The sequence below is a fragment of the Thermoascus crustaceus genome (assembly GCF_041956765.1).
Source record: "Thermoascus crustaceus strain CBS 181.67 unplaced genomic scaffold VTN00scaffold_3, whole genome shotgun sequence".
Classification (NCBI taxonomy): domain Eukaryota; kingdom Fungi; phylum Ascomycota; class Eurotiomycetes; order Eurotiales; family Thermoascaceae; genus Thermoascus; species Thermoascus crustaceus.
This window is the reverse complement of record NW_027192529.1, coordinates 3144229-3170411: the sequence shown is the minus strand read 5'-3', so window position 1 is coordinate 3170411 and position 26183 is coordinate 3144229. Positions and strand designations below refer to the sequence as shown.

The following is a 26183-nucleotide window of genomic DNA, read 5'->3' as shown; positions in this document are numbered from 1 at the left end:
CTTCGGTGAGGGCCACGCTGGCGGTCAGGGAAGAGGAAATTCTTCCTGCTGTAGAACACACGGTAGGGAGCGGCCGCCACGCTAATACCCCCGGAGGGAGGAGCTGTGGACTTGGGAAAACCAGCATACATAGCAGCGATTTCAAGCATGCGAGGCAAGCCGGAGAGAAGGGTCGTAGTCCCACAGGTCTTGAGAATCAGCTTATGCGGCCAGACGAACATGCTGGACTCAGACAGAAGGTACGCGTCGACATCGTCGGACCTGACAATAGAGAGCACCTTGCAGTTCACAAGATCCAGCATGTCCTTCCATGCTTCTTCCGGAACAGCCTTGAGCCCAGTAGGCTCCGTGCACCCAAGGAGGTTCTGGGGAGATGGACCGAACCACACCTCCAGAAGCTTTTCTGGTCCTGTATACTTTATCAGTATCTGGGGTGTCAAGATTTAGCGGCAGAGAGCAACAAACCTTCGAATGCATTGGTGGAATCAAGATCTAAGGTGGCCTCATGATTGATTGTCAAAGACGGCGTCCCAGCAAACGAGGACGGCGAGGTAGTGTAATTCCTGGGGATCCCAATGTAGACCATCTCTAGATACTAGAAACGAGGGAGTCTGGCTAGAAAACTAGGAGAATCGTTCGAGCAGGAACACCGAGCAGGAACACGGCTGTGTTCGCACAGTTTGAGCAAGCTTTATGGAAGCACTATCTGCCACCCAGACGAACAATGCGGTGTCCGCCTGAGAAGAGAAGGCCCGTTCTGTACACTTAAAAAGCCGGCAAACTAGCCAGCAGAGCGACGAATAACTTGGCACCCGAAGGGGTCGTTAGGGAGGTCGGGCTGAGAGAGGAATGAAGAAGACTCTGAGACTCGGAATGGTGGCTATGAGTGATGACCCTCGCGCTGGCAGATACCGATACCGGTCAAAGTATCGGGTCTAGCAGACGAGGAATATCTGCTCCTTACAGGATCGGTTTGTTGGTTAAGATTGAGGAGGTTGTAGACGCGTGTTATCTGGGCCTAGAAGACACACGAAATTAGCTCTTTGTGTGTTCACATTTTCCCAATTAGCAGCGCGGGCGGGGTTAACCAGCGGTGATGCTCTGGTTCACTGTCATATCTGATGGCCACCACCAGCTTGTAGACGAGCACAGAAGCCGGTAGGGAGAAAAGCAGTGAATCCGAGCAGACAATCACCAGCGGGAAATCAAGGGAGGAGTCGGAACAGATCCAGATCCCAAGGTGAACAAATTGTAATTGCAGACGGACAAAGGAGGCACCTACTTCGCAGGCTTGGACAGGAAACGCAGAAGGTCCTTTCGGCTCATGGAGGACAAGGTACGATTCTGCAGAGAGAGGAGGGGGGGGGCGAAAGAGCACGAACCCACGGTTTAGCACATTGACGGAGAGGATGTCCGGGTTGTACGTCCCTCAGGAAGTCAATGCGCAGGATACGTGGAGGGGGGAGTTGAGAGAGCTGGGATAAATATCGCTCTTATTTCAGACGTGGGTGGGCGGGCTGGTTTAGGCCTTAGGGCAGGTCCCCTTGCGTCGGGTGTCTGTGGGCTGCCTGAGGTCGTGGGGTTGCGCTAAGACGCCGGACGGCCACGACCCGTTAGGTGCAAATTTTGACGGCCAGAGCGGAGATCCGCCTGGACCTGCACGAGGACTATGCTGGATGGAAAAATGTGACTTTTGATGATGAAAACACCACTAAGGGTCAGATCAGAGAACGGAAAGAAGAGAAAACCCGATGGCCACGCAGGTCGACGAGCAGCAAAGGGCGAGAGAAGAAGAGAGAAGCCGTTGGAGCGGTGGGCGGCGGACAGGAAGTCGCTCGTGCGACACACTGCGCTGTGGGCGTGGCCAGAGCTGACCCTCGGCGTAGTTTCTCCGGTGACGTCGGTTGGCCAGGCACGCGGCCTGATCGGCGTCGGGCCGCCAGCGCATGGCGGCGGAATTCCCTCATTTACATTATTGTTATCTGCACTTCTAAGTCCTTGCTCTACTAGATCGCGTACGATACCTCTCCATTGCCTGTCGTCCCTGATCTCCATCTCATTCTCTGGGAGGGTATCACTAGCTGTCAACACCAGAAGGATAGAAGCTACCAACAGCAAAGCAAGGCAATTGCTCCCGTCTCGATTGTCAAAATATTAACCCCAGATATGTACCGGAACGCCCGAGATCCACGTCTGATATCTATCTCAGAAGACCCATTACAATTTTTACTTTTTTTTGAATGAGCTCCTATCAGCTCAATCCCCCAAAATCGCATGAGCCAGCTGCACCTGGCCGGCCTCTGCGATCCGTGATGCAATCAATTCCCCTACCCTTTCACTGAGTCGCTCCTTCAACTCGCCCGTTACAACGGCGGTGTGTCCGTTTGCTAGTCGCATGCGCCCGTCCTGCAGCGTTGACAGCACCGCCAGCAGAGCCCCCAGCACTCTTTCGGCCTCCGGTCTACGAGGGCCATCCTCGGCGATCCCATCCCGGAGTAGCTTCTCATACGTCTTCAGATTCGGCAGAATCAGCGCCCGGACAACTTCAGGGCCTCCAATAGCATGCAGCCCAACGATTGCACCGTAGTGAGTCCCAAAAGGCTTGCCAGGATCCAAGAAATTCTTAAGACATGACCGGGCCAGCCTGGGCTTGAGGGTATGTGAGGATGGGGAGTATTTCTTGGCGATGAGCCCCAGAAGGGAGCCTGCAAGGTCCCGCAGGGCAAATTGCTCAGACAGGTCAGCATTGCCACCGAGCTGTCGTCCGATGAGACAAGTCAGGACCGGAGGGACGAGGGAGGCGACCTGAGATAGATCAGTACGCAGCATATACGAGACTGGCAACACAACTGGAACGTACGTAAGGGTCCACATAGAGGGACTTGTTCTGTATCAACGCCTCCGCCATATGCATCACCTGTGTCAGCACAAATATATCTTTCAGGCTGTGTGTCACTTTCTCCGAGATAAACTGCACGAAATACGGCACCAGCTGGTGCAGACCGGGATCCTCCCGCAAGCTAGAATACGCAGATGTTCTGTACTCCTCGCTGGTCTCGTCCAGAAACGCACTGCACACCTTCTCGAAGTAGAGCTGCAGCTCCTTGGACAGGATATGCTTCACCAGCGGCTTCACGCCCACGTTGGCGTTGCCGCTCATAGCGGCCAGGTTCGGGTTCGCATTCGGTCCCTTTGAGACCAGCTCCAGGTTTCGCGAGTCGGCCGATGTAGGGTTTTGAGGAATAGACGGCTGTACACCTTCTACTGCCAGCCAGTGTGCTACAGGAAGAATGTCGGTCAGCAGGCGTCCAAAAGTTTTCGAATCCAAGTCGCAGAGTATCCGACAAAACAGTAGCCAGAACACGTACCGGTAAACGAGATCTCCCTCGGCACCTTAGGCAGCGGCGCATTAATCAACTTCTCAAAATCCACCTCCTCATCCTCAACGTAGAACAACGGTTGCCCAGGGCCCAGAGACGCCTCCCCAAACCGCAACGGCCGCGTGGTCTCGTAGCCATACAGCGGCTCGACGTCCAGCACGCGGAGCGCGAGCGAGATATCCTGCGTTGTAAGTATGGTGCGCTTGCTATGCCGCATGAACTTGAGCGCCTCCTCCAGCACCTGGGCGATGCGGTACTCGACGTCGCGCGCCAGGTTCTCCGTCACGTCGTTGTTGAGGTTGGCGATGCCCACGGACTCCGCGACATCGCGGATGTTATCAGGATTCCAGACGGACATGGTTGGGGATGAAAGTTTTCGATGTGTTATGTATACTATGCCAAAAAAGGGAGGACGTCGGGAGGTGTTCGAATTTATGTGAATGAATAGGCGTCCAAGTAGGTAGGGTAGGTCGGAGTATATGTACGGAGCGAGTCGCGATCTCAGGTATCCGGAAGACTAGACGGTTCACAGGGAGCGAGTCGCATTAGCATTTCTGGGGAGATCTCATAAGTTTTTGCGCTGAAAGAAGAAAAAGACAACACCCTACAGCACAGATGTGCTGCCAGAAGTGATAAGTCGGCTGAAGTGCAGGAGGTAAGAATACCAAGCTGCCTTTCTATCGCCGCTACTGATGCGCCTCGGGATGGAGTGAAGAAAGCTGCGCATTTGGATGTTGATAGTCTCCGTAGCAGCTCAGCTGCCGTATGAGGTTAGCGCCATTCTGCCACCAACGGGCAGCTACCCCATACTGCCATTTCCTACCGCCATTCATGAACCTTAGGTATCCTTCATTCGTTGTTCTCTTGAAATGTCAATAGCAGGTCAAACCCTCATTCTAATAGATGCGTTAGGTCTGTGAGGCCTTCTAGCACCTTGTTGCTGTACTGGTCGTCATGTTCGCTTCATGTTCAAGATTAAGAGGCCCGGCCGCTTAGTAAGAATGCATACAACTCGATAGTTAATTGCAGTGATTCTTCTCCTTAGAGAAATAGTCTCTGTTAAGCGTTTGCAACTTCTAATGTCCGGTTATCTCGTTTCAAAGGTTATAACAGAAATGAAGTTTATACATTGATCATTTCATTCATTGCCAGAGGTAGTCAGCTCCAACACAAAGTCCTATACCTAACTGAGTCTAAACAGCCACAGCCCCTACTTCTCAAAGACAGTAGTATACCTAGCCATAAGATCATTCACAATTTTCTCTGCGTCTCCCTTCCCCTCCTCTTTCTTGTTGGCAACCTCCTCTTCCTTGGTGACGACCCTAGCTCGCGCTCTCTTCCTCTCAATCAGCTCGACAGAGAAATCGCTATCCGACCCACTAGTGGAATACGGACAGCTGGTAACAGCTAACTCCGCAGAAGGGCTATCAGCACTCCTGTAACCACTGAACTGCATCTGCTGTCGTCGCCGCCGTATCCTTTCCAGCAGGAGACCGAGATTATCACTCGAGCTTTGCCCTTCGTTTGCTGACTTTAGTCCACGCGGCTCTCGGACATTTGCAGAGCGTTCTTCGGTCGAAGTTTGGGTCTGGCTCTTTCTCTTTGTCACGATACAGACTGACCTCCCTTTAATTTCAGGACAGCCGACCACTAGTTCCTCTGGCTCTTCGGTATGGACCCAGATGATGGTACGGTTATGAAGAGGATGCTCGGTCTGGGTTTCTGCAGCTGGGGCACGACGCAGAAAAGCACCCCGTTCACTGGGAGTAAGCGAGGACCATTGTTCCCATGTTGAAAGAGGAGTATCGCTTTGGCTCTGGCTTTGCCAAGTTCGGAGCCGTTCCTCGATGGCCCATTGTTCCAGGTGGATCCGGATTCGATCGTGGTTTATCAGGAGCGTGTTTCCCGTGATTATTGCTGAGGGATGGATTTCCCAAGCCGCCAGCAGTTCCTCAGATGTATTATCGGCGTCAGGGTTGCCATCTTGCTGCAATTCGTCAGGTCTCTGATCCGATTTGGGATGCTTGTTTTGTCCTGGGGATCTAGAGGAACTGCTGTGACAGACCGTCAGTGGTCAACACTCCACTTTTTGAGATCAGATCAACAGAGCAAACACTTAGTTAGGGACAATAGGTATAATAAATAAATAGATTAAAAATAATATCAAAAAAAAGCTCACACACCCAATGACCCATCAGGGCCATTCAAGGGGTACTACGAAAACCCCCGCCTATGCTTTTGGCGGGAAGGGGTTTTTTACTCAGTCTAGGATCCTCACCAGGGAACCTTCATCGGATGTTAGCAGGTAGGGATAATATCTCACCCGCTGCACCTCAGGCGAGGTGAGGATCGAACCCGGGGCCTTGAGTGACCAAGGGGCAGAAGGGGGAAGGGAGAGGGGAGGGACTCAGTTACCCAGCCCAGTGGACCTAACCACTAGGCCATCCCCGGGTTCTTGTTGTCAGGCGAAAGGTGAGAGCAAAATATAACCCAGAAAATGGGGATTGCGCCAGGTTTGTTGCCTGAGGAGCAGGGGATGGGGGCGGGGGATGGGAGTGTTGAGAAGAGGAAGGAAAGAAAGAGACGTTTTGAAATGACATACCCAGGGTTATGATTATGATGACTTTCTCCAGGAAACCCCATAGTTCCAAAGCTCTGGTCTCCGCACCCTGGAGGTGGCGTGTTTGTATCTTCGTTCTCTTTCTCGTTCTCGTCCTCGGTCTCATTTCCCTCGTCATCATCATTATCCAAACCCTCCTTACCTTTCTCCTTATGGGCAGCAACAATCGACCTCACCAGAAACACCTGCTCATCCGGCGGAACCACAATGGCATTCGAATGATTCATATTAAACTTTCCGGAGGCATTCTGCAGGACACTCCTCGAATACGCCAACGTCGTCACCTGCAACAAAATCATCAACGAGGACTTCGTCTCCCTCAGCTCCTCGCGCACCTCCTGGATCCGGGGCTGGAAGAACGGCCACTTCAGCCGCTCCGTGGGACTGAGCTTGACCTTCTCTCCTCCAGCGCCGAGGCCTCGGGACCTGATCTGCTCGCTCGCCCTGCGGAGTTCGTGCTCGACAGCGCCGAAGAGCTCATTGCACCGAAATGCAAGGGCACGCGCGGTTTGGAGGCCCGTGGTGCTGAAGAGGGCGTTGCCATTATTCTCTTTCTCCGAGGGAGGTGGAATTGACTCGTCCGGGTGCCGTTCCCCAGTGTTGTCGCCGTTGCTGTCGCTGCTGCTGCTGCTAGGATAAACACTCTGCTTCATCAACTCCCCCAACTGCTGCAGAATATTCGCCGTGAGGGAAATCTCCTCTGCGATGCCGCTGATACTAGACGGAGCGGTCTTCACCTGGCCCGCGAAGGTGACGAGTCGCATGGAAGTCTGGATGCCCGCAGTCGCGATGCCAATCACGGCGGAGGCGGCGCCGATCGCCTCCATAGCTGATTAAAAATTATTGCAACATCCCAATTTCCTTTGACCGAGTTGGAAAGAAAAGAACCTGTACAGTTAGGGAGTTGGAACTCAGAAGCGGAGTAAGGCAAAGAGCAGAAGCAACTGGTCCGTCATCGAAAAGGGGATTTCCAATTTTTCGATAAGGATTCCCACTCGTTGCACTGCATCTGGCTATTGACACCAGTACCGCTCGCTTCTCCTCAGCCAGCTGAAAAGCTTCCAATCATTTCCCATTGGCGGGGGACGATCATCTGGATCACGAACGCGGTTGGCCCGTGTCGCTAAGCCGGACTGTACAGTAATTGATGGACTGATCTTTGTACGGATAGCTTACCGGATCGACATGGCCCGTGAGGAGGGGTCTGACGATCCGGCGTGGGGCTAGAAAGCAATGGCCTGATAACAGAGGTACCTGATCGTTGAGCTATGCTTCGATTGAGGATAGCAAGTTGATTGGCATTAGGCTCCATCGATCAAGCTTTGCCAAGAGCCGGGAATTTCACGACCTCTTGGTAATCAGGGGAAGAACCAATTGTAAGAACAAGATGTGGACACAGAATGGTATCAAAAGACATTATCTTATCTACTCTACTAAAGTTTCTCGAGCAGCCGAAGGGAATCTTAAGGTGCCAAAAAAAAACACACAAAACCGAAGGCTAAACCAATCCTGCTATCCTTCTGGGTATCAAGCCAACTGGTCCTTTCTCATATCATTAAGCACACATAGTTGTGCGACCAGTCGAATGTTACCGGCTACAAATGCCACGGACCACGATTAACCACACGTGGAAGACTGTACAAGGGGTCAATAGGTGGCAAGGCTGTATAGTGGAAACGAGAGTACTGACCTTTCAAGGAGAAATCGGGTATCTTAAGAGCTGGGAGGCGGTCAGGGAGCCTATTTGCTCTCAGCAGCAGCTGGGGCAGCCTCTGTAGCAGTAACCTCAGCGACTGGCTTCTCTTCTTTGGCTGGCTCCTCCTTTGTCTCCTCCTTGGCTGGTTCTTCTTTGGCCGGTTCTTCCTTAGTTGGTTCCTCCTTGGCGGGTTCCTTAGCTGGCTCTTCCTTGGTAGCATCTTTGGCAGGTTCTTCCTTGGCCTTCGGTTCCTCAGCTGGGGCTGCGGCAGCAGGAGCATCATCGTCAAGTGCCACAGTTTTGCCGCTTTCCTTGAGCGGTGCAGCCTTTCCACCATACGTCGACGGGATCTCGTCAGCGAAACCGGGGAATTCGCGGGCGAGGTTCGCGCCGTTGGTGATGGGGTGGAACTTGCGGATGGTGTTCTTGCTCAGGAAGGGCTTAATGGCTGTGAATACCCATCCCATTACCGTTGGGACGTTGACGAAGAACTTCTCTCGGAGCACCTCAGGATAAGCCGTACTGAAGACATCGATAGTCTTCTTGGTAGCGGCACGGATGGTAGGGTTCATCCGGAGAAAGCTGAGATTCTGGTAGTCATGGACCTGCATCATCTGGTATGGGTCCTCGCCTTCGTAGTCAATCACAGAGGTCGCTTCGTTAAGCTTCAACTCCTTGACGCCCATCTCCATAAGAGCAGCACGCCATCTAATGAACCTACAATCATAAGCGTTAGAAGGGACCTATAAATTTTCACAACTGTGACATACTCATCAATATCGCCAAAGGTGCTATCAACGTTCTTCACTGCACCGTAAATGTTCCAGGTGAAAACCACTTTCTTTCCAGTCTTGGTGTCATTGTAGGTGGTCAAGTATCCCAGGCCACCGAACTTTGTGGCACTGAATCGGGCATTCTCGGCCAGAGAAATAGGGTCCATCTTCTTGCGCCACTCGAGGGCCTTGGTAAGCTGTTCCTCTGCCAGCTTGACGTTGCCCTCGTTGGCACGAAGGAACTTGATCATGATGTTGGCCGTAGGAGGGTCGTTCGCGTCCTTCAGAGGAACATCCCACATCTCAGTATGGCCGGTCTTTGCGAGGATGTCGGGGAGCCGGTCGAAGAATTTACTCAGGGCCGGGTTTTTAGCAAGGAATTCAGGCTTGTCAGCAGCAGGTCCAGCCGGCTTCGACTCCGCGTCCTCATCCTTCTTTGCCTCAGCAGGCTCGTCCTTGGCAGGAGCTGGAGCTGCCTCGGGGGCAGCAGGTTCGCTGGAGGTTGTTTCGGCGGGCTTGTCCGTGGTGGTCTCAGCAGTCTTTTCATCCGAGGTCTCCTCTGTGGTGGTGCCATTGGCCGTCGCCTCCTCTGTCTTCTCCGCTCGCTGCGTCTCAGGGACGGCTGCAGGCGCGGCCTGCTCAACGGGCTTCTCAGACATAGTGTATGTGTGGTATTAGTTCGATCACGATCTGTCCAATTCAAGCGTCAGTACACCATCATGGGGTTTGTTTTGTGTTATATACATCTATACGATATAAAGTAAACAATGCGCGTGAACGAGGGATAGATAGGCGATATATGCGCCCGGCAACGACAGAGTCGCGGGGCTGGAGACTCCAGTGCAGCTGGGAAACACGGTGAGAAGGAAGGAGTCCTCAGCACCTACTTACCAGACAGGCTTCAGCTGTTCTCTGGAAAGCGTGGATGCGCAGAGCAGAGACAAGAACGAAGCGACGAGGGGAGCTTCAGCTTCAGGAGACGCCCTGGGGCGTAAATACACAGGCGACGGGAGCTTGGGGCAGCGACGGCCCGCCCCGGTCACGTGGTGGGTCTAGCGGAGATAACATTATGAACCAACGCCGTTTCAACCTCCATCCGCATCATTACTATTGCTTCGTCTGCAAGGGGCGCACCCCGCTGGCGTCCAGAACGTCCAGCCACGTCTCGCCAGCGAGACGGCCCTCCCCTCGACACCTGTCAGAAAGCAAGAAACACCGCCAGCGGGTTATCGCTCTGCGCCGCAGCGCTGATCTCCCCTCGACCATTGTTCCATAGCGCTATGACCCTGTCCTAGCTGCATGGTGCGGAGTATAATTTGATCGACCGCTTTCGAATGCTTCTGTGTTGTCCTGCCGTGCTCTGATACTAATATTATATTCCCTGTTTGATGATAGCCGAGATTTTCACTGGTATTGTCTCCACACAGCTTCCATTTTTAGGGCTGTACCGCGTACATGAGATGATACGGGAATCAGGAAATCTCTACCGCGGAGGGAAAAGAGATACTGCGTGGTCAGTCTGCGCGTCTGCTAATGAAGGCGTTCGCTAGCCGCCCTATCCTTTATTCTCTGGCTTGGGAGGGTGTCCTTGAACCATGTCAAATCAAGCATACAAGCGCTGTGCGGGGAATTTGTCCCGTTGAATTATTGCACCGGGATTACCCTGTTATCGAATCCTTACTAGGTGATAAGCGAGGATAGGACGAGTCATGAATGTCCCTACAGCACAGCAGGTATCTACCTGGGCCAGGTATTCGCAGTCATTTCTAGCCAGGAAAGGCTTGGGATAGACGGATTGATGCGGAATAACACAGTGCTGTAAAGGGTGCAGATTGACACAGATCTCATTCTCTAAGATCTTTTCTGTGGAGGCTTCCTGGACCGCAGTCCCTTGAGCCGTTACCCCGGTTGATCCTGAACCCTACCAAACCCCTGCCCCAGCTTGCAGGCTCGAAGCATCTTTTACCAGAAATAGCCAAGCGGCTGCATATTGCAACCTTTTTTGGCACTCGAATATGACAGGGCAAGTCTAGCACTATTATAGTACAATGTGCGCCGTAAATGCGGTGGTTGATGAGGAACGAGCGTCAAGGACGAAGACAGAGCACGGAGTATTCCGTATCTATTTTCGGAGACTTTCTAGGTTCTTCCCCAAAGTCTCACCATAGCTTGGCCTTGATTGCCGGGATCCGAAAGAAGAATGCCTCAAAATACCATCACGCTAAGACAGAAACGCCCTAGATCGAGAAAACCACGGTTCGCTAAACGGCAGATGCGAAGCACTTTTTTAAGCCTTAAGGATAATTTGCATACGGGAAACGGAGTAAGTATGAGCCAACCATAGACGTGCTATGTAGGTTCTGTACTTACATATGTTGGTAAGGATGCCCTGAATCTAAACCTTTGAAGGTTTTGTCGAGAAGGTCCCACTCGAGCGTTTGAAGATCTCCTTGGACCCCTGAATTTAATTTCATTCTCGAAGCTCTAAGCTGCCGTTACCGGGGCCCCTCCGCGTTTCTCGCTAAATATGAAAAGTCTCCAGCTGGTGAGACAAGCCGCAAAGCTAAAATCGGTCAACGTCGACCGCCAATACTTCGTACACAGTTCAGTGTGTCCCTATCAGCAGTCTCTGACGGCGGCCTTTTAGATCAAGTCTTTCAGTGTCCTCATTTCCCGATACTAGTATCTTGGAATTCCTGCAAACTGCTGACGCCACAGATATTAATCAGACGAAGTCTAATTCCAGAACTAGATATATAGCCATGCGGAGAGATGTAGCCGGTGGGTTAAAAGATATGAATCTGAGCTATTCATGGGGGATACAACTACTTATAGTCACAGAAATTATCCATGTATCAGTATAGGCATTCCTGAAGGATTACTGCAGGCCTACAGGTGGGATATCATGTCATCTCATCCGTTCGTTTATTCATTCATTCGTTGTATTTAGCTTGTTTTCGGACCGGACGGCGTTTGAGAGGAACTCCATCCACAGCGGTGTGTATATATAAGTTAGCCGGATCAGGTATAAATGCTACTACTGACACTGCTACTATTCCAAAACTGGGCTCGAAGTTCCATGTCCAAATTCATCGTGGATCCGGACAGAAAAGAAATACGTGATAACCCTAGGTCAGAAACTCAAGGTGGAAGTACAGAAAACGCTTGCTTCGACTGCCTCAAAGCCAGACGTATTGGGTGTACTGTAAGTCAACACGATTACTACTCAGCGGCTGACATCGGTGTTTGCCGACCGATGCAACAAAGTAATTGTTACCAGCAGTAATTAATGGTGTGTACTAATCAATTGGTTGGGTATCGATCATGCCAGCATACTATATACACGTTGCCATATCCGCTGGTCTTTACACCAGACTCCAACTACTATTCGCCAGACTGCCGCACGTAGGACTGGTCCAAAGCTATGTATGAGATCCCCGCAGCATATAAAACAGAATCTGACCAGCCATCCATGTGGCATGTCATCCCCGACTTTTGTGATCAGATTACACACCTGTAACCGCATGTTATGAGAGTAGTCCACATTAAGCGTGTTAATGCCTACTACCACCCGGGGAGGCGCAGTGAAAGACATTTTCTTGTCATCAAAGAAGCTCACCCTTTTCTCGTTATTACGTTGACATGAGGATCGGTTGCGGATATATTTGGTGCTGCAGCGTCCACTGGCTACATTCTTCTTATCAGAAGGGTACGCGATCCACGAGACGCCTGCACTGTAGAGCAGTGAATCCCCTCAGGTGTCGGCATGAACGGTGAAACCCGCCGTTGTGATATCAGTCGCATAAGCGCGGACTCGCCAATTTCTTTTGCCGTCCATGTTAAGTTGGCTCAGCCAGACTACAACCATTGGAGGGTTGTTGTAGGCTCGTTTGAACTTGATGTGACGTGAGGTATGTACTTTGGGTCTATCGCAGGGATGATCATCCTGGGTGTTGAAGTATCCGACTTGGAAATCTGGATCATCGGCCTTGGTTGCTAACCAGGAGCAACCGGCAGAATAGAGGGTCGTATCGGCCCAAGTATCGAGATGGATCTGCGCTCGAGTTTGATTATTTCTCGTAGTGCTAGCATATGTTACGCGGATGTTAGTTGTGCGGCAGATGTGTAGCTTATTGAGTCCCAGAAAGAACTTTGGCTTCGTATTAGATGAAAATAAAGCATCTAAAGCAATTGACTGCTCATTGTTTGCACGCGGTTTCCAGCAGGGGCGCAGCTCAGGTGTATGGAAGGTCCCTGTACACAGAATACTTCCGCTGGATCTGCTGGAATCTCGTGATGGTGAAGCATTGTCTGCAGCATTTTGGCGGAGCATTTCTGACAATTCAATAACATTGCAAATGGTTTGATAGACTTTGGCGATAAATCGCTTGTCCATATCCGAAAGGGATTGGTTCCAGTCCACGGAAAAGCTGTCTTTTGCGAAAGAGGGGGAAATGGGATATCGCATAATTGACTCCTTATCGAAAGTCGAAGATTGAACGCTGTCTTGGTTGTGAGTTTGAAAGATGTTGGCTTTCACCATCTGTTTTGACCAACCCATCTGGCGAGCATAATAATCATATACTGCTGGTTTATCCCAAGGAATGTTTCCTGGGGCTGTTTTTGCGAGCCTCTTTATCAGGCGTGAAGTCATCGAACCAGCTGAAATTCATCGTTGGTTCGTGGGCGTTGACAGTCAGACAGCAGTCCTGACGAAAGACCAGCATCCTTGTCCCTCTCTAAATCCAACTCGAAATTCGGCCTCCCCGTAGTCCACAAATTCCATCTTGACACTTGCATACTCCAACCAGGTCAGAGCATATTGCTTCACCTTGTTTCGCACGTGTGTGCTATTACACGCAAGGTCCTACCAGCGGCCCACATACAAGCGACACGACCACCAAGATGGGATCTCGTCGCCTGCTGGGGTAGGCAGGCGACTAGTCCAGGGTCTTTGTCTCTAGGAGTCTCTTTGAGGGCAGTGATAGCCGCAAATTCATAGAGATTTGGTTGAACCCGCATCTGCGTACAAACGCGGACATCAGACGGGATTGTTGTATATCGCTCTGCAAGCTCTGCAAGAACGGATCCAACAACAGTCTTTAAAGCTTCATCCAGTTTCCTCCCTCGTTCTGGTGACGGGCCATACAGGTGTGCCACTTGGGAGTAGAACTGTACATCTTCTTGCGTTGGTAAGCGTAATAGCGGGGAATCAGGTTCCTTCAGAGGTGCATCAGATAAGAATTCAGTAACGCAGTATATATATATATATTTTCGCGTTACCTGCTTTAGTACCTTGATTACAGCATTTCTGTAGATCTGAATGTTGTTGTTCTTCGAAGGGTCTTCAAGCACCTTGTCACAAAAGGCCGTAACAGAGTTGTCGAACTATTTGCAGATATGTCCTTAGTTTCGAGTATACCTTCAAATAATTGAGATAAAAAACAATCAAGAGGCTGATTTTATTTCTGTACTCACGTCATTTATCGCATCAACAATTTCCTTTTCTGAAGCAGCTATTATTACCGGAAAGATGCTTTCCGTCGAACAATCGATGCTCTCAGTTAGTCCAGAGGGAATCAAACCTTGACGCTTCTCTTCGTTTTGGATTTCCCTTAAAGAATCTGCAATATCCGAATCCAAGTCGTGAGATGGAACGTAGAATATCCCATCTTTTCTCTGTTTATCAAATTCCGCGGCATCTGCCTGTGATGACTCTATCAGAAACATCAAGTAGTAGGAAACGGGGTTAAATTGAATCGTACCTTGGACTTTCTTTTCCATAATAGAACGCATCCTCGTACGCTATACCATCTCCATGGTATCTGAGAGGCTTTACGCCATAACCTTGCCGTCTCATACACGGTCAAGGCATACCAAAAGCTGTTTGCATTGTAGGATATGCTTTTTTTTGTGTCAATATAGTGAAGAATACGTGCAAGTTCGCAGACGTTGAGCTTGTGCGGCGGGTCGAAGGTCAATGAGAACATTGGCAATGGAAGATCCGGTCTGCTGGAACTGGAACTGGAACTGCAGCTCGAGATTGAGCCGAAACCGGAATCACAGCTAACGTCCGAAGAAAAGAAGCCCAAGGATGACCGGAAACTCTGCCAGTGGCCGATAATAACTTGATCTCCCTCAATTTGACGCTCCGCAACCAACCGTGTACTGGGCTCCGCTGGACTCGTCGTGGACGATTATCTGGAGGCATTCATGCGACACCACGGAGCCCACATTCTTGATATGGGTTATACGTCTGACAAAACAATTCCTGTATACACCAGGCTGGTCAATCAAGTAGTTATACAATTTTCAGTTAGGATAACCTCTTCGGCATCGATAAAGAGATAAGGAATGGAGGTCATCTCGATGAAGACAGACAATACAGAGGTATCCATGAAGCGAAACAGAGTGAGAAATCCTAGATTTTGGTATATCAAGTCAGACAGCCTTAATATCTTCAGGCGTTTATAGAGTATGCTTGATGAAGATGGTATACTTGCCTAACTTATGTTCGTAAACAATGCAGCCCAACCCTGAGCGAGAAGTGGGATCGACACAGCATGTATTGCTGCCTGACCCTACTCCACTTTGAGTTCAATTCAGCCTGTTATGATGATTCCTAGATTGCAGTGAACTGAAATACATGAACGCACGAGGCTAGCTACGTAGCCTCAGATGACGAGATATGTGAGATCGTGGGAACTCGCCGGAAATGCCAGTATCTGGTCTACAAGAGACGACATGGGCCCCAGATTCGATAGGCTCGCTATGCGCCCAATTGATGGTGCGGGGACCTCACAGGATGCCTATCGTCTCAACACAAGTATGTACAGTCGCCCGCTACTGAGGTTTTAGTGTCGTCGTTCTTCACCTAATGTTCGTTCTTGGAGTTAGTGCTCAACCCCCATTTCCTACACAAACTGGCATATTTCGCAACATTTTCTCAACATATAATTATATAATAAGGGTATAAGAGATTATATTTTTAGATAGGAAATTGGTTAAGCTGTATTTTTCTATATACGATATATTTTACTCTAAGGCCTATAAGGATGATTTATTTTGGGATAAAGATAAGTTGAAGGTTGCGAGAAGCCTATTTCTCTTTAGGATTATGGAAAAAGATTAAGTTTTAATATATTCTAGGTAAGGTTATTCTTCCATGCTATCCTATAAACTGTTGTATTTTTATTTTAAATATATAGAATAATATGGCTGCGTTTCGAACTATCTACCTGATCAAGCTTTATCTTTTTTCTGTTATTTTTTGTAAACTAAAAAAGGACCCCACCAACAGGTGTTCCTTCTTCAGAACACGATCTTCAATTGTCTCAAATTACGCACACATGCATAAGTGAAGCATTGTCCTCTCGTAAACTAGGTTGCCTAGCTTTGCCATGTCACTGTCTTTTTCTAATTGCTCAGGTGTGCACATAAGGCGAGTCACCACGTGGGACAGTTCTGTTGGCGACGAGTTATCCAATCCAGACCCTTTATGACCGGTTTACAGCAACGACTTGGACAAACGACAACAGTAGTTCAGCCCCAGAAGCCTCACTGTACTTGGTACAGCTCACATCTAGTTTCTTCTTGATGTCGTGGCGGTCGGGGGAGGGAAATAAAAATACATTATAGCATACGATGTCAGAGTCCATAAAAAAAAAGGCCAAGTGCCTGCAGACATCTGTACATTTCAGATCTCAGAAACTTATCATTAGATACCTCGCCAGCAAATAAATAAACAGCCCAGTTCCCCAAATCAGACTTGACTTATACCGTTCAATCTTATTATCGTTTCCAAATAAAGAAAAATGCAAATAACAATGGCTTTCCAGCACACCGCAGAAAATATCGAACTACGCGGTAGCTGGTTACATGCAAACCTACGACGTTTCAACGGCGACTTGGTGCCCTCACGGATCGACCTCAACGAGCACATTGCAAATAACGACGGAGAATTCGATCTCAGCGGATCGAGGTGGTTCGACTCCGCGCGGGCCGTGAGGCTGGACGGCACCATTCTACACGCTGAGCTTCGCACCAGGTCTGGAAAGTACAGTGAGGACAGGTCGCTGGATCTGTCTCTCTTCCTGTCGAACGAAGATGGCAATTTCAAGTTCATCAAGCCGTACGTGGAATATTTACATATATACATGTATAGTCAACTAGAATCATATCCCCTCTCTCTCGATATATATATATATATTTCAGAACCCAGATACTAACGACATCTCTGGATCTCTGAACAGGAGCGACACGAAGCCAGACAATGACGGCCCCTCAAGAATCGATCTGAACTACCATGATGATGGTGATGACCGTCACTCCGTCTTCAGCCTCCTGACATCGCCAACATCCGCAACGATCCCCCCCGGTATTCCGAGAGAGGACAGGCATACTCCTAATGAGCACCAAGAACCAGCAAATTTAGCTACCTGCTTCGTGAACGAGAATGGTCGTCTGGTATTTCAGATGCAGTACGTCTCCCTTCTTCCCTCTTCCTCTCTCTCTCCTCTCTCCCCTAGTAGGATGCCAGTTTATCTATCTACCTAACCTATCTGTCTACCTAATCTATCTGAAACTAACATAATCGTGCTACGACTTACTTAGTTCCCACCTCTTCGGAAGAAACGGCTTCATCTCCGACCACCTCGGAGACCTTCCCATAATCGGATTATATATCGCCGCATTACAAGCACGCTCCGGAAATATGGTTTGTTTTATCCCGTCCCAAACATAAACCACATCCTAAGCACCAATCACTAAGCATAAATACAAAATAACCAAAATAAGCAAGCAACTCAGCTAACATGGCGAAAAACCAAAAACCAACAGGCCCACGCATCCCGCTCCCTAGCCTCCTCTCTAAAGACCACAATCGTAGCCGTGGTGATATTTCTCTTTTCCATAATCGGCACCGGATTCGGAGGGTCCCTGGGCGCGTTTATCGCATGCATGATCGGAGCCGCGTTGACGTCTTGGATAGGTGTTGTTGTGGAGTGAATGAATAGGATCAGGAACCACCCGATAAATACTCTTTTGGGTGAACACTGGCATATTTCCTTTTCTATAGTGGCGTTCTGGCGGGGGATGGGGTGGGTTACTGCAGGCTGATGAGGGCATCTTTTCATTGTATTTGGCATGTTTTTTGGAGGGCCGGCGTTTGGAGGAACTGTGTCTGCATAGTGGATATCTATGTATATATAAAAACAAGCAAATATGTATGAATACTTTATAAAAAATGAAGTAAGTAGGACGTCCCGATAGGAATCATGTCCTGTGACGAGAAATAGATGAATCGTCAAGGGGAAACCAGGAAGTGCAGAAATGAGCTCAGGTAAGGCTAAGATAGCTGAAACAGGAGACGCCATGCAACAAGCGTAGGTGGTGGTTAATGGCGATGCATCTTGGGTTGTCAAATTCGATCGAGTCGAGCAATACCATCCATCCCGGAATCACATCCCAACGGCTCGGCTAGGCTTAGGGTACGACGAAGCGGAATATATATATATATATATATATACTTTCCCAAACTGAATTGCACCTGTAGCAGTTGCTTTGCTTGAAGTCAAGTCAGGTCAAATCTTACTTCATCTTCGTGTTGGCCTGTTCCAATAGTGTCACATTACATCGCACAAAGGACAAAGTAGAGAAGAGATAAATGACCCATGTTCACAAATAAAATCGATTATCACAAATTATTTAACCGGAAAAATAAAACACAAAAACCACCATAAAGTCATACCATACGATCTCACCACCGTAATAAAAAGCTCAGCTGTCACTTGGCTTGCTTGCTTATTCTCAAGAAGGAAAAGAGAAGGGCAAGAGGAAGACAAAAAGAAAAGACAAGAGGTGCATACATACAGCACAGTCGTGAAACTACAACGCATATCATCAAAAAAAGGGAGAGGGAAAAGAACGGACCGCCTAACCTGAGATATGCAAAGCACAAAGACAATGGGGATATAGACTGAACTTGAACATCGAAGTCAGAAGAGGGTCGTCAGGTTTGTCAACCAATGACCACCCTGTGAACAGAAAGCACCTGCGCAATGTGTGACGAAGGAGAGGATGTAGAGGAAAATGGATATTCCACCATTTAACTCTACTTCATTCAACTCTACTTCTTGCCGTTCAAGAACCGCTCAGGTATCTTTGGAACAGTAGGTGGTTGGGCCGAGGCTTCCTCTTCCTCCTCGTCATCTACCATGGCGTCCAGATCCTCAGGGTGTCTACTAGGAGAATCCAGAGGTTAGCAGTAATTCCTCAAAAGCGCTATTAGAAACAACAGCCACAGGAGATACTTACGCAAGCAGTGACTTGATGTCCTTCATCTCATAGTGCTTTTTCCTCCGCTCCTCGAACTGGCGATGCTTCTCCTTAGCCTCTTCTGGCGTCAACAGACGCTCCCCAGCACGCTCCTCCTCATCCTCAGCACCATTGACACCGTCACCACCCACAATGACATGTTTTTCACCCTTATGCGAATCCACGCCGACACTCCCCTCGCGGAAGATCCGGCCCTGTTCACCCGCGATCCCCGCCGGGGAGACCGATTCCTCGGGCTCGCCAAGATCAAGGCCCGGAATGTCGTCTTCCTCCTGCACACGCGGCTTCTTCTTGGGCGCTTGACCACGGGACTTGTTATCGAGCTCATCGACGACCAGATCCTGCGCGTCCAGCATGCGGTCCTGCGCCGCCTCGAGCGCCTCCATCTCCTCCTCGTCCTCCGTGGGGTCGTAGCGCGGGGCATAGGGCGTCTTGGGCTCATCGATCTTCATCTTGGCGGTCCGCTCTTGCTCCGTCAGGTACAGGTTCGCCTCGTCCCACTTCAGGCGCGGAGAGTTCTCGTCGCGACCGGTGATGCTTGCAGCGGACTGGCGTCGGGAGGTGGAAGTGCGACGGGTACCGCCGGACGAGGAGCGGCGGCGGCCCGCGTTCTGGAGGGTATTTTGGAGGGTGAGTTCTTTGTTGTCGATGTCGGCATGGCTGAGGCCAGCAGTCGAGGCGACAGATTCCTTGTGAGGGGACGTTTGCGGGACCTGATAAGAGTTGGAGTTCTTGAGAATGCCTGTATGTATGAGTCCATGTCAGCCAGTCCATACGAAGCAAGTGACGCTGCAAAGGGGCATTGAAGCTAGACCGCGTGGCCTGACCGTACCTTTTGGCCTCTTCTGTACCTCATCGCTGCTGTGCGCCTTTGCTGGAGGAGGGTGAGTCGGGGTCATGATGGATATAATGTTCCAGACTCGATATGAGCCTGTCGGGACAGCGACCGTGGGGTTCAACCAAGAGATCTCGAGACTATGATCACGGAGTCGAACAGACAGAGAATCACTCAGTGAAGCAGGCCCAGGTATATGAAGGCAGCTGAAATGAAGGAGGAGTGTTTCAGATCGACGGGTTGATGGCTGGTTCCGACGTCGAGACAGACCTGATCAGGTGAAGAATTGCGGACTCGGGAGATGGTGGGGGGGAAAGTGGGACAATGAAAGCGGAGCTGCAACGGAGAGACCAGAAGACAAGAAAAGAGTTGCAGGTTTGCGCGCCAGCGTCCATCTGAAAGCTCAGGCTCGGTGACGGCCGCAGAGCGAGATTCTGTTTGTTTCTGGCGGTTTGGCACGTGGGGTCAGGCTGCGATGACGTCGGAGGTACGGAAACAGAAGCCTGCTCGCAGTCCAACGCTGCAACTCCCCAGCTTAGATTACCTGAAGGACCGTCAAACAGGCATTATATGTCACTAGGCAGATGGAGGATGGTTTAACGGACAGGTCATGTATTCAACAGATATATGTATGTTAATATAACGGCTGCGAGGGGCTGGTATCAAGACTACCTTACTAGTAGCATCTAGTACCTACTAGACATTATACAATGAAGCAGCAAGGACACCATGTCATCACACTATTTCTCCAATAACTATCACAACACTATATGGGTTTTATATTTTATCTTATTCCGCACCAGCACCTCATTCTAGGTAAACGACAGATACCCTCCACTCCGAGTCCGCAAATGCTCAGCCTTGCGCTTTTTTTCCCCTTTGACTCGCAGAGAAGCTTTGACAGCCGCCATACGGAAGGAGACCGCCTTTGTAGACAGACAGACACGACACACAACTATGGGGATAGAGCAAGATACAGTAAGGGTGGGGGGGGGGGGGGGTAACCAACAGCAAATAAACAACAGGGGGTAACAGCGAAATGACTTACGCAGCGTGCCTCCGTGCTCGCACTTCTCAGTAGTAGAAGACACTTGGAACTCCGAGAGGATTTAGACGAGAAAAAGGGGGAAAAAGGTGTCATCGAAGTAGTAAAAGGCAAAGGCCCGCCCAAAGAGGAGCAAGAGTAGAATGGAAATGGGGGAAAAAGGGGGGATCACATAAGAAAGGGCAAATAGACAGGGAGACCATGTCCATCCTCGCAACGAAAGGATAACTTCGAATTCAGAACCGTACGAATCCGGAAGGGGAATTTTAAAAAAGACGACATAAGAAAGATGGGAATGAAGCTACACAGCCGCATGTCAAGAACCCTCAAGCGTCCCGCGACCAAGTAGCTCCTGTACACAGCCTAGGAAGGATTGTGTCGACCGGAATAGAAAGCCAAACTGTAACGCTCGCCAAAGTGGTATAGAACAACAACAAAAGTTTCGCCTCAAGAGTCCCAAAAGAAAGGGGTATTCAAGCAATGGAATCAAACTCCTCCCGTTCCCGTAGCCTGTTCCTCGCCAACTCGTCACCGCCGTTAGCAGAGAGCTGCATCCAGTGCAGCGCCAAGCACATGCTTTGCGGATCGGACTTCGAGTCCTTGTCCCGACGGTACATCATGTCCGCCTTGAATGTATCTCGGGGCAGGGTAAGTGGAAGTGTCACCTTGGGTAGCAGTTCCGGGTGCGTCAGATAGAGAATCGCAAGCTCGCGCTGTGCTACCGCGTTACCCTCTTTGGCAGTGATAATCCACATCCTAGCCGCGTCCTCAATTCCATGCCCAGGTCTCTGACTGCCGTCGTGGGCTTGAGGGTGGCGTCGACTGAGTTCCTGAGATACAATATGGTCTGCAATTTCCACCATGCTGTCACAAACCTCATCTTTCAAGCTAAGTGCGGCCAAACCGAAATGTAAAAAGGCAGTCCCACTTTCTGTCTTGTTGAGGATTTCGCTGGGGACAAAAGCAGATATAAATTGGAGGTCCCTAAAGAGGGTCTTCGGCTTAATGTCCCGGAGAAGATCTCTCATAGCGTGAATAATCTGACTTTCAGTGGGGGACAAATCGTCCGACCGCCGAGAGCCAAAACCAATTGACTCGGCCATAGGAGACATGGGTATTTGCAGCGATTCCTCGTCTGAGTATCCACGCCCCGAAGGCTCAGAGAAGCTGTAACGCAGTGTTCGGCTCTTTTGCTGTATACCCACACTTCTTATGTTCCCGGAATTAAAGTTCGCAGAAGCAGTCGAGGTCTGTTTGGCGTCACTAGATGAGTTTAGTGATGCGATGACCAACACCTTCAAGTCGCAAAGTGCCTTCAGCTTGACAAATGGATTGGCATGACGCGAAAAAACCTCTATCAATTGGCGGAAGGCAGTGTCATACGCAAAGGTCGGGGGGTCGGTATTCTGTCGCGCATCATGGTGTGCCGCAGACGTCGACGCTGCTTCTTTTGATTGTCGGTACCTGAAGACAGTAGGTCCAGCGGATCTGCTCCTTCGGCGGGTCAGATATCGGTCTGCAAATTCTGGATGGTTAGCTTGACGGTTTGACGCAGAATCACATTCGGCCAAGAATTTCTGGATCTTTGCACGTTTCCTCATCTGTGCCTGAATTCGCCTCTGGTTCAAGAAATCGGTGAACCAGGCATCAGTCTCACTGCCGCAGCTCCACACCGGGGAGCCGAGGTCACTGAGAAGCAGACTGGTCAAGGTCTGTCTCAATTCGTCTAAAAAGACCGATTTGCCGTGCACATTGCGGTCACTGCGGCGGGGTGGGATCAGGATATCACCAAACATAGAGGGAGGTCGAGACTGGAAACTTGATGCGCTGGTCGCAGAGTGTGTTTGAGTACGAGGAGCGGACCAGAAAGTGCTATATGAATCAGCTGTCGCGCTGGACGGCGCTCGTCCAGGTGAGTCCCCAATCGAAGACGTATCTGTTGAACTATAATCTCTGGGAGTCCGCCATTTGTCCGAAGCAAGACTTTGGAAAGATGATTTGCGGACCAATGTCGGGGGTTCTTGAGGGGATCGGAAAATTGAATCAGAAGCACGCGCATTCGGGCTCAGGTAGTGAGAGCCATAGACGGAGTCTTCGCTCGCGATGCTAGATGGTCGGATGCTGGCAGTGGGAGAGATTCCGGGGTAAGTTCTGGTACTAGGGCCTTCATACATTGCCCGTTCCTTCTGAAACAGTTCGCTGGCCCATAACACAGGCGTCTCCGCCATGGTATCTCCCACCAGTTTATTGATGCTTGATTTGACCTCATAGCAGAATCGATGGATTCTTTCCTCACCCTTGCAAAAGTTATCAATCCCATGATGCGTAAGCCATTTTCTGGTGAGATCAACCTGCTCATCTGACAGTTTGTTCGGTCCGCCCTGGCTGCTGGGAGCTTTCATAACATTCATGACTTGCATCTCAGGCTTTTGAAGCAAAGAGCTCGCCAGCGATCTCGTCCCATTACGTGACCGATATTCGTTGGCAGGCTGTCTGTGAACGCTCTGCGGATATACCATTGTCTTCAAAGCAAGAGCCACGTGTTTCGCATCCTCATACCTCATCGAGTTCTTAACGTCGGTCATATACCACATTTTATTACGCAGTTTTGCCAAACTTCTCATCATCTCCTTCACCATTGTTTGCATTTGTTCCATGGTGCGATCAAGCGTCACAAAGCTGCATTCACAGTGCTCGACGATAGAGCGTGACAGAGCCAATGAGCGGTCACTGGAGGCAAGCATTGGGCCGAGGATCCAGTCATCGTCAACAGGGCGCTGTGGCAACTTGGCAGCACCCTGGAGGAGCTGTCTTGATGCATTCCACCAGTAATGAGCGCCGATAAAATCTGAATGATGCTGACAAAGCGACATTGCGCTGTCGAACCTCTGCTTGAGAGAAAGACGTGGTGCCTGCTGCGTGAATCGGGACTGCAAGCCATAGATTGAATGGTTGGGGGTATCAAAATCATCGACTAGCTTCATAATGGCTGTTTGTAGCGCCTCAAGGTTTTCTTCTGATCCTGTAATTGTTGACCGGAGACCGTCGTCAGACAGATCCTCCGAATCGTCTTCAGGGGACAAAGTCCAGCTCAGAGACTTCCCGTCATGGGAAATAGAAAGAATAGCCCAATCCTCTGAGGAAGGATGGTCCAGGTTGGACCGATCATCGGACTCTCCAATGTCTGACAGTTCGAAACGGATACGGTTCGCATTCCGAATTAGACAGTCCTGTGGCTGCGAAAACGGGCCGCTGGTCTGGTCACTAGGGAAGTTATAACATTTCGGTGTATCCTGAAAATTCATCTCTGTCGGGCAGACCGTTCTAGCACTTGGAGACTGTGGAGCAAATGTATCGATCCTTCCTTGCAGGATGTTGCACTCGAACATCCGTCCTGACCTGTCATTGTGAGACTGTGACGAATTTAAGAATAATGTGGGAATTCCCGAGGACGTGGATGGATCATATGTGGCCATTGGCTTGGGGAAGAGCGTGTTCAGGATGGTAGTGATGTCTGTGGCGGACAACATCAAAAAGAGCGCAGGTGAGCTTTGACCAGCTTCAAAGGAGGTGAAATCCATAGAAGGATCACGATCCAGTACCGGGGCTATTTGGGGAACCACACTGGGGAACCTGGATAGCATTCTCTCCAAATGCTTTCTAACGTTTGGGTGGGCAATTGAATACTGGGGCCTGTGAAGAAAAGTTAGTTTTACTTTTCTTTTTCATTCTTAACTCTGCGAGAATGGCAACGTACAGTGAATGCAGGACTCGGAATACTTGAGATTGTGCCCGAAGCCCAATCTGTCCCAGAAGCTTCTCCCTTGCATCCTTACCGATATGGAAATCAAGGAGTAGACCATGGGTCTGAGAAAAAATAAATCAGTACACTGTCGCAGCGATAGGTTCAAAGATTGAATTGAATACCTCTGGGTACAATAACGCATTGTGGAGGAACTTGGAGAAAAACCATTGGACAAATATGTACTCAAGGAAACGATCACGGCTTTCAGGGGCAGCCAATTTTCCAAGAATGGCATTTCCAAATTCCAAGGCTCCGTGTGGAAATCCTCCATCCGGATCATCAAGGACTTCGAAAAGGGTCTGGACAGCAGACTCAAAGAATTCCTCGGCGACATCGGTTCTCAATGGATCCGGGGGCTCAGCGCCAAAATCAAGGCCCAGGGGACTTGGGATATGTTCCAAAAGAAAAGCGCCTTTTTGCAAGACGTCCATCAAATAGAGCTCAAATTTGGATTTGGCCTTCCAGTCGCTGCACACGGCCCAGGAAGACAGAATGTGTCCGACAAGAGAATAGTACTTGTTGCCTCCATGGGAAATTAGCTTCGCACATGTCGAAGACCACACATCCAAACGCAACCTTGCTTCTGCAGAATCACAACCCAAAGGGGCGGCGAATACGTTGAAAAGGAGAGCTGACAGGGGGTCAGTCCGCTCAAATGATAAAGCATGATCTTTGAAATGAACGGAGTGGGTAGTGTTGCGCTTGGAGAACAAGAATTGACTCCTGGGTCGGGACGTAGCGGAGAAAACAGGGTCACCGGCGTCCGTACAAGTTGCCGATGAAACGAGGGTCGAAAGTTGAGAAGGCGTGAGGCTGCAAATTCTTTCAAACAAAAATTGTGGATCGGTGCGAACCAAAGTCAAAATTTCAAGGAGATCGGTCCTTGACTTGGGGCTTAATTGATGCAGAAAACCAGGGGAACGGTTCCTTTCGGAATCAAGGGCAAGTGGAGTGCCTTCCAATTGGTCTTCCCGGTGAATATTGCGCCGGGAAGCGGAATCACAGGATTCCTGGATGTCATGGATGGTGTTGTAGATAGTAACGAAGCTGGCTTTGTCGCCATGTTTAAAACTTTCAACCAAGCCTTTTTGGACGGTTGTCCCGATTCTCATAAGCCTCGCGGAGAGACCAATAGAAACCTTAGTGGCGTGAAGACGGTGCTCAAGGATTCTTCTTTGAGCTTCCTTGTGCTGGCGCTGCCGGTACTGGATCGCAAATTCTTCAAATAATACTCCGGGTCTTTCAGGTGCCACTGGTGAGCTGGGGGGATGCACAGCTACTTTAGGTTCATCGGATGCCATCCTGCGCGTCTCGTGGCGTGAATCGAAGCCGGCACCGTCGCCAGACTCACCTGCTACAAAAGATACTCCGAGACCCTGGCGCCCATCGTCGCTGGGCATGTTAAGCTCTGGAGACATCACCGCTGGTTCCTCTGAACGCTCTCTTTCCTCTAGGTCGTGAGAGTAATCACATTTCGAAGGGGGGTCGACTGAAAAACGGGGAAGTGCTAAGAAACCGGAGATATCAACGTCAGCAAAAACTACCGCTTCAAAACATACGGTGTCGGGGATATAGGATAAAATAGAAAAAGCAGAGCATGAATCCCGCAGGATAATGACTGCGCACGTACGGATCGTATTTGCCAGGGTCGATGGAAGATAGGCATATTGAACATCGGTCATTTTGCCATGGGC

At 49.9% G+C, this 26183-nt stretch overlaps 9 protein-coding genes across 9 annotated transcripts; 2 read left to right on the top strand and 7 right to left on the bottom strand.

The window, feature by feature from the left end:
• Positions 1-16: 16 nt before the first annotated feature.
• Positions 17-586, bottom strand: VTN00DRAFT_6340 (uncharacterized protein; the record flags this gene model as incomplete). Its single annotated transcript, XM_069432966.1, has 2 exons — positions 17-409; positions 466-586. Coding segments are annotated over 2 exons (514 nt in total), but the record flags the coding sequence as incomplete, so codon positions are not given.
• A 37-nt stretch (positions 587-623) lies between these two features.
• VTN00DRAFT_6339 (uncharacterized protein) lies at positions 624-1948 on the bottom strand (the record flags this gene model as incomplete). Its single annotated transcript, XM_069432964.1, has 4 exons — positions 624-757; positions 913-1018; positions 1283-1428; positions 1849-1948. 4 exons carry the CDS (start codon positions 1946-1948, stop codon positions 624-626), a joined length of 486 nt encoding a protein of 161 aa, XP_069288771.1.
• A 308-nt stretch (positions 1949-2256) lies between these two features.
• VTN00DRAFT_6338 (uncharacterized protein) lies at positions 2257-3738 on the bottom strand (the record flags this gene model as incomplete). Its single annotated transcript, XM_069432963.1, has 3 exons — positions 2257-2805; positions 2861-3279; positions 3369-3738. The coding sequence occupies 3 exons, from the start codon at positions 3736-3738 to the stop codon at positions 2257-2259; spliced, it is 1338 nt and encodes a 445-aa protein (XP_069288770.1).
• Positions 3739-4590: 852 nt separating this feature from the next.
• On the bottom strand, positions 4591-6827 carry VTN00DRAFT_6337 (uncharacterized protein; the record flags this gene model as incomplete). The annotated part of the gene is made up of 2 exons (XM_069432962.1): positions 4591-5434; positions 5983-6827. The coding sequence occupies 2 exons, from the start codon at positions 6825-6827 to the stop codon at positions 4591-4593; spliced, it is 1689 nt and encodes a 562-aa protein (XP_069288769.1).
• A 913-nt stretch (positions 6828-7740) lies between these two features.
• Positions 7741-9128, bottom strand: VTN00DRAFT_6336 (uncharacterized protein; the record flags this gene model as incomplete). The annotated part of the gene is made up of 2 exons (XM_069432961.1): positions 7741-8413; positions 8467-9128. The coding sequence occupies 2 exons, from the start codon at positions 9126-9128 to the stop codon at positions 7741-7743; spliced, it is 1335 nt and encodes a 444-aa protein (XP_069288768.1).
• A 6085-nt stretch (positions 9129-15213) lies between these two features.
• VTN00DRAFT_6335 (uncharacterized protein) lies at positions 15214-17475 on the top strand (the record flags this gene model as incomplete). Its single annotated transcript, XM_069432960.1, has 5 exons — positions 15214-15295; positions 16318-16600; positions 16722-16949; positions 17083-17185; positions 17308-17475. The coding sequence occupies 5 exons, from the start codon at positions 15214-15216 to the stop codon at positions 17473-17475; spliced, it is 864 nt and encodes a 287-aa protein (XP_069288767.1).
• Positions 17476-18595: 1120 nt separating this feature from the next.
• On the bottom strand, positions 18596-19703 carry VTN00DRAFT_6334 (uncharacterized protein; the record flags this gene model as incomplete). Its single annotated transcript, XM_069432959.1, has 3 exons — positions 18596-18707; positions 18784-19546; positions 19637-19703. 3 exons carry the CDS (start codon positions 19701-19703, stop codon positions 18596-18598), a joined length of 942 nt encoding a protein of 313 aa, XP_069288766.1.
• A 787-nt stretch (positions 19704-20490) lies between these two features.
• VTN00DRAFT_6333 (uncharacterized protein) lies at positions 20491-21110 on the top strand (the record flags this gene model as incomplete). The annotated part of the gene is made up of 2 exons (XM_069432958.1): positions 20491-20617; positions 20974-21110. 2 exons carry the CDS (start codon positions 20491-20493, stop codon positions 21108-21110), a joined length of 264 nt encoding a protein of 87 aa, XP_069288765.1.
• A 47-nt stretch (positions 21111-21157) lies between these two features.
• VTN00DRAFT_6332 (uncharacterized protein) lies at positions 21158-26171 on the bottom strand (the record flags this gene model as incomplete). Its single annotated transcript, XM_069432957.1, has 4 exons — positions 21158-24377; positions 24442-24551; positions 24612-25996; positions 26120-26171. 4 exons carry the CDS (start codon positions 26169-26171, stop codon positions 21158-21160), a joined length of 4767 nt encoding a protein of 1588 aa, XP_069288764.1.
• Between the last annotated feature and the right edge of the window lie 12 nt (positions 26172-26183).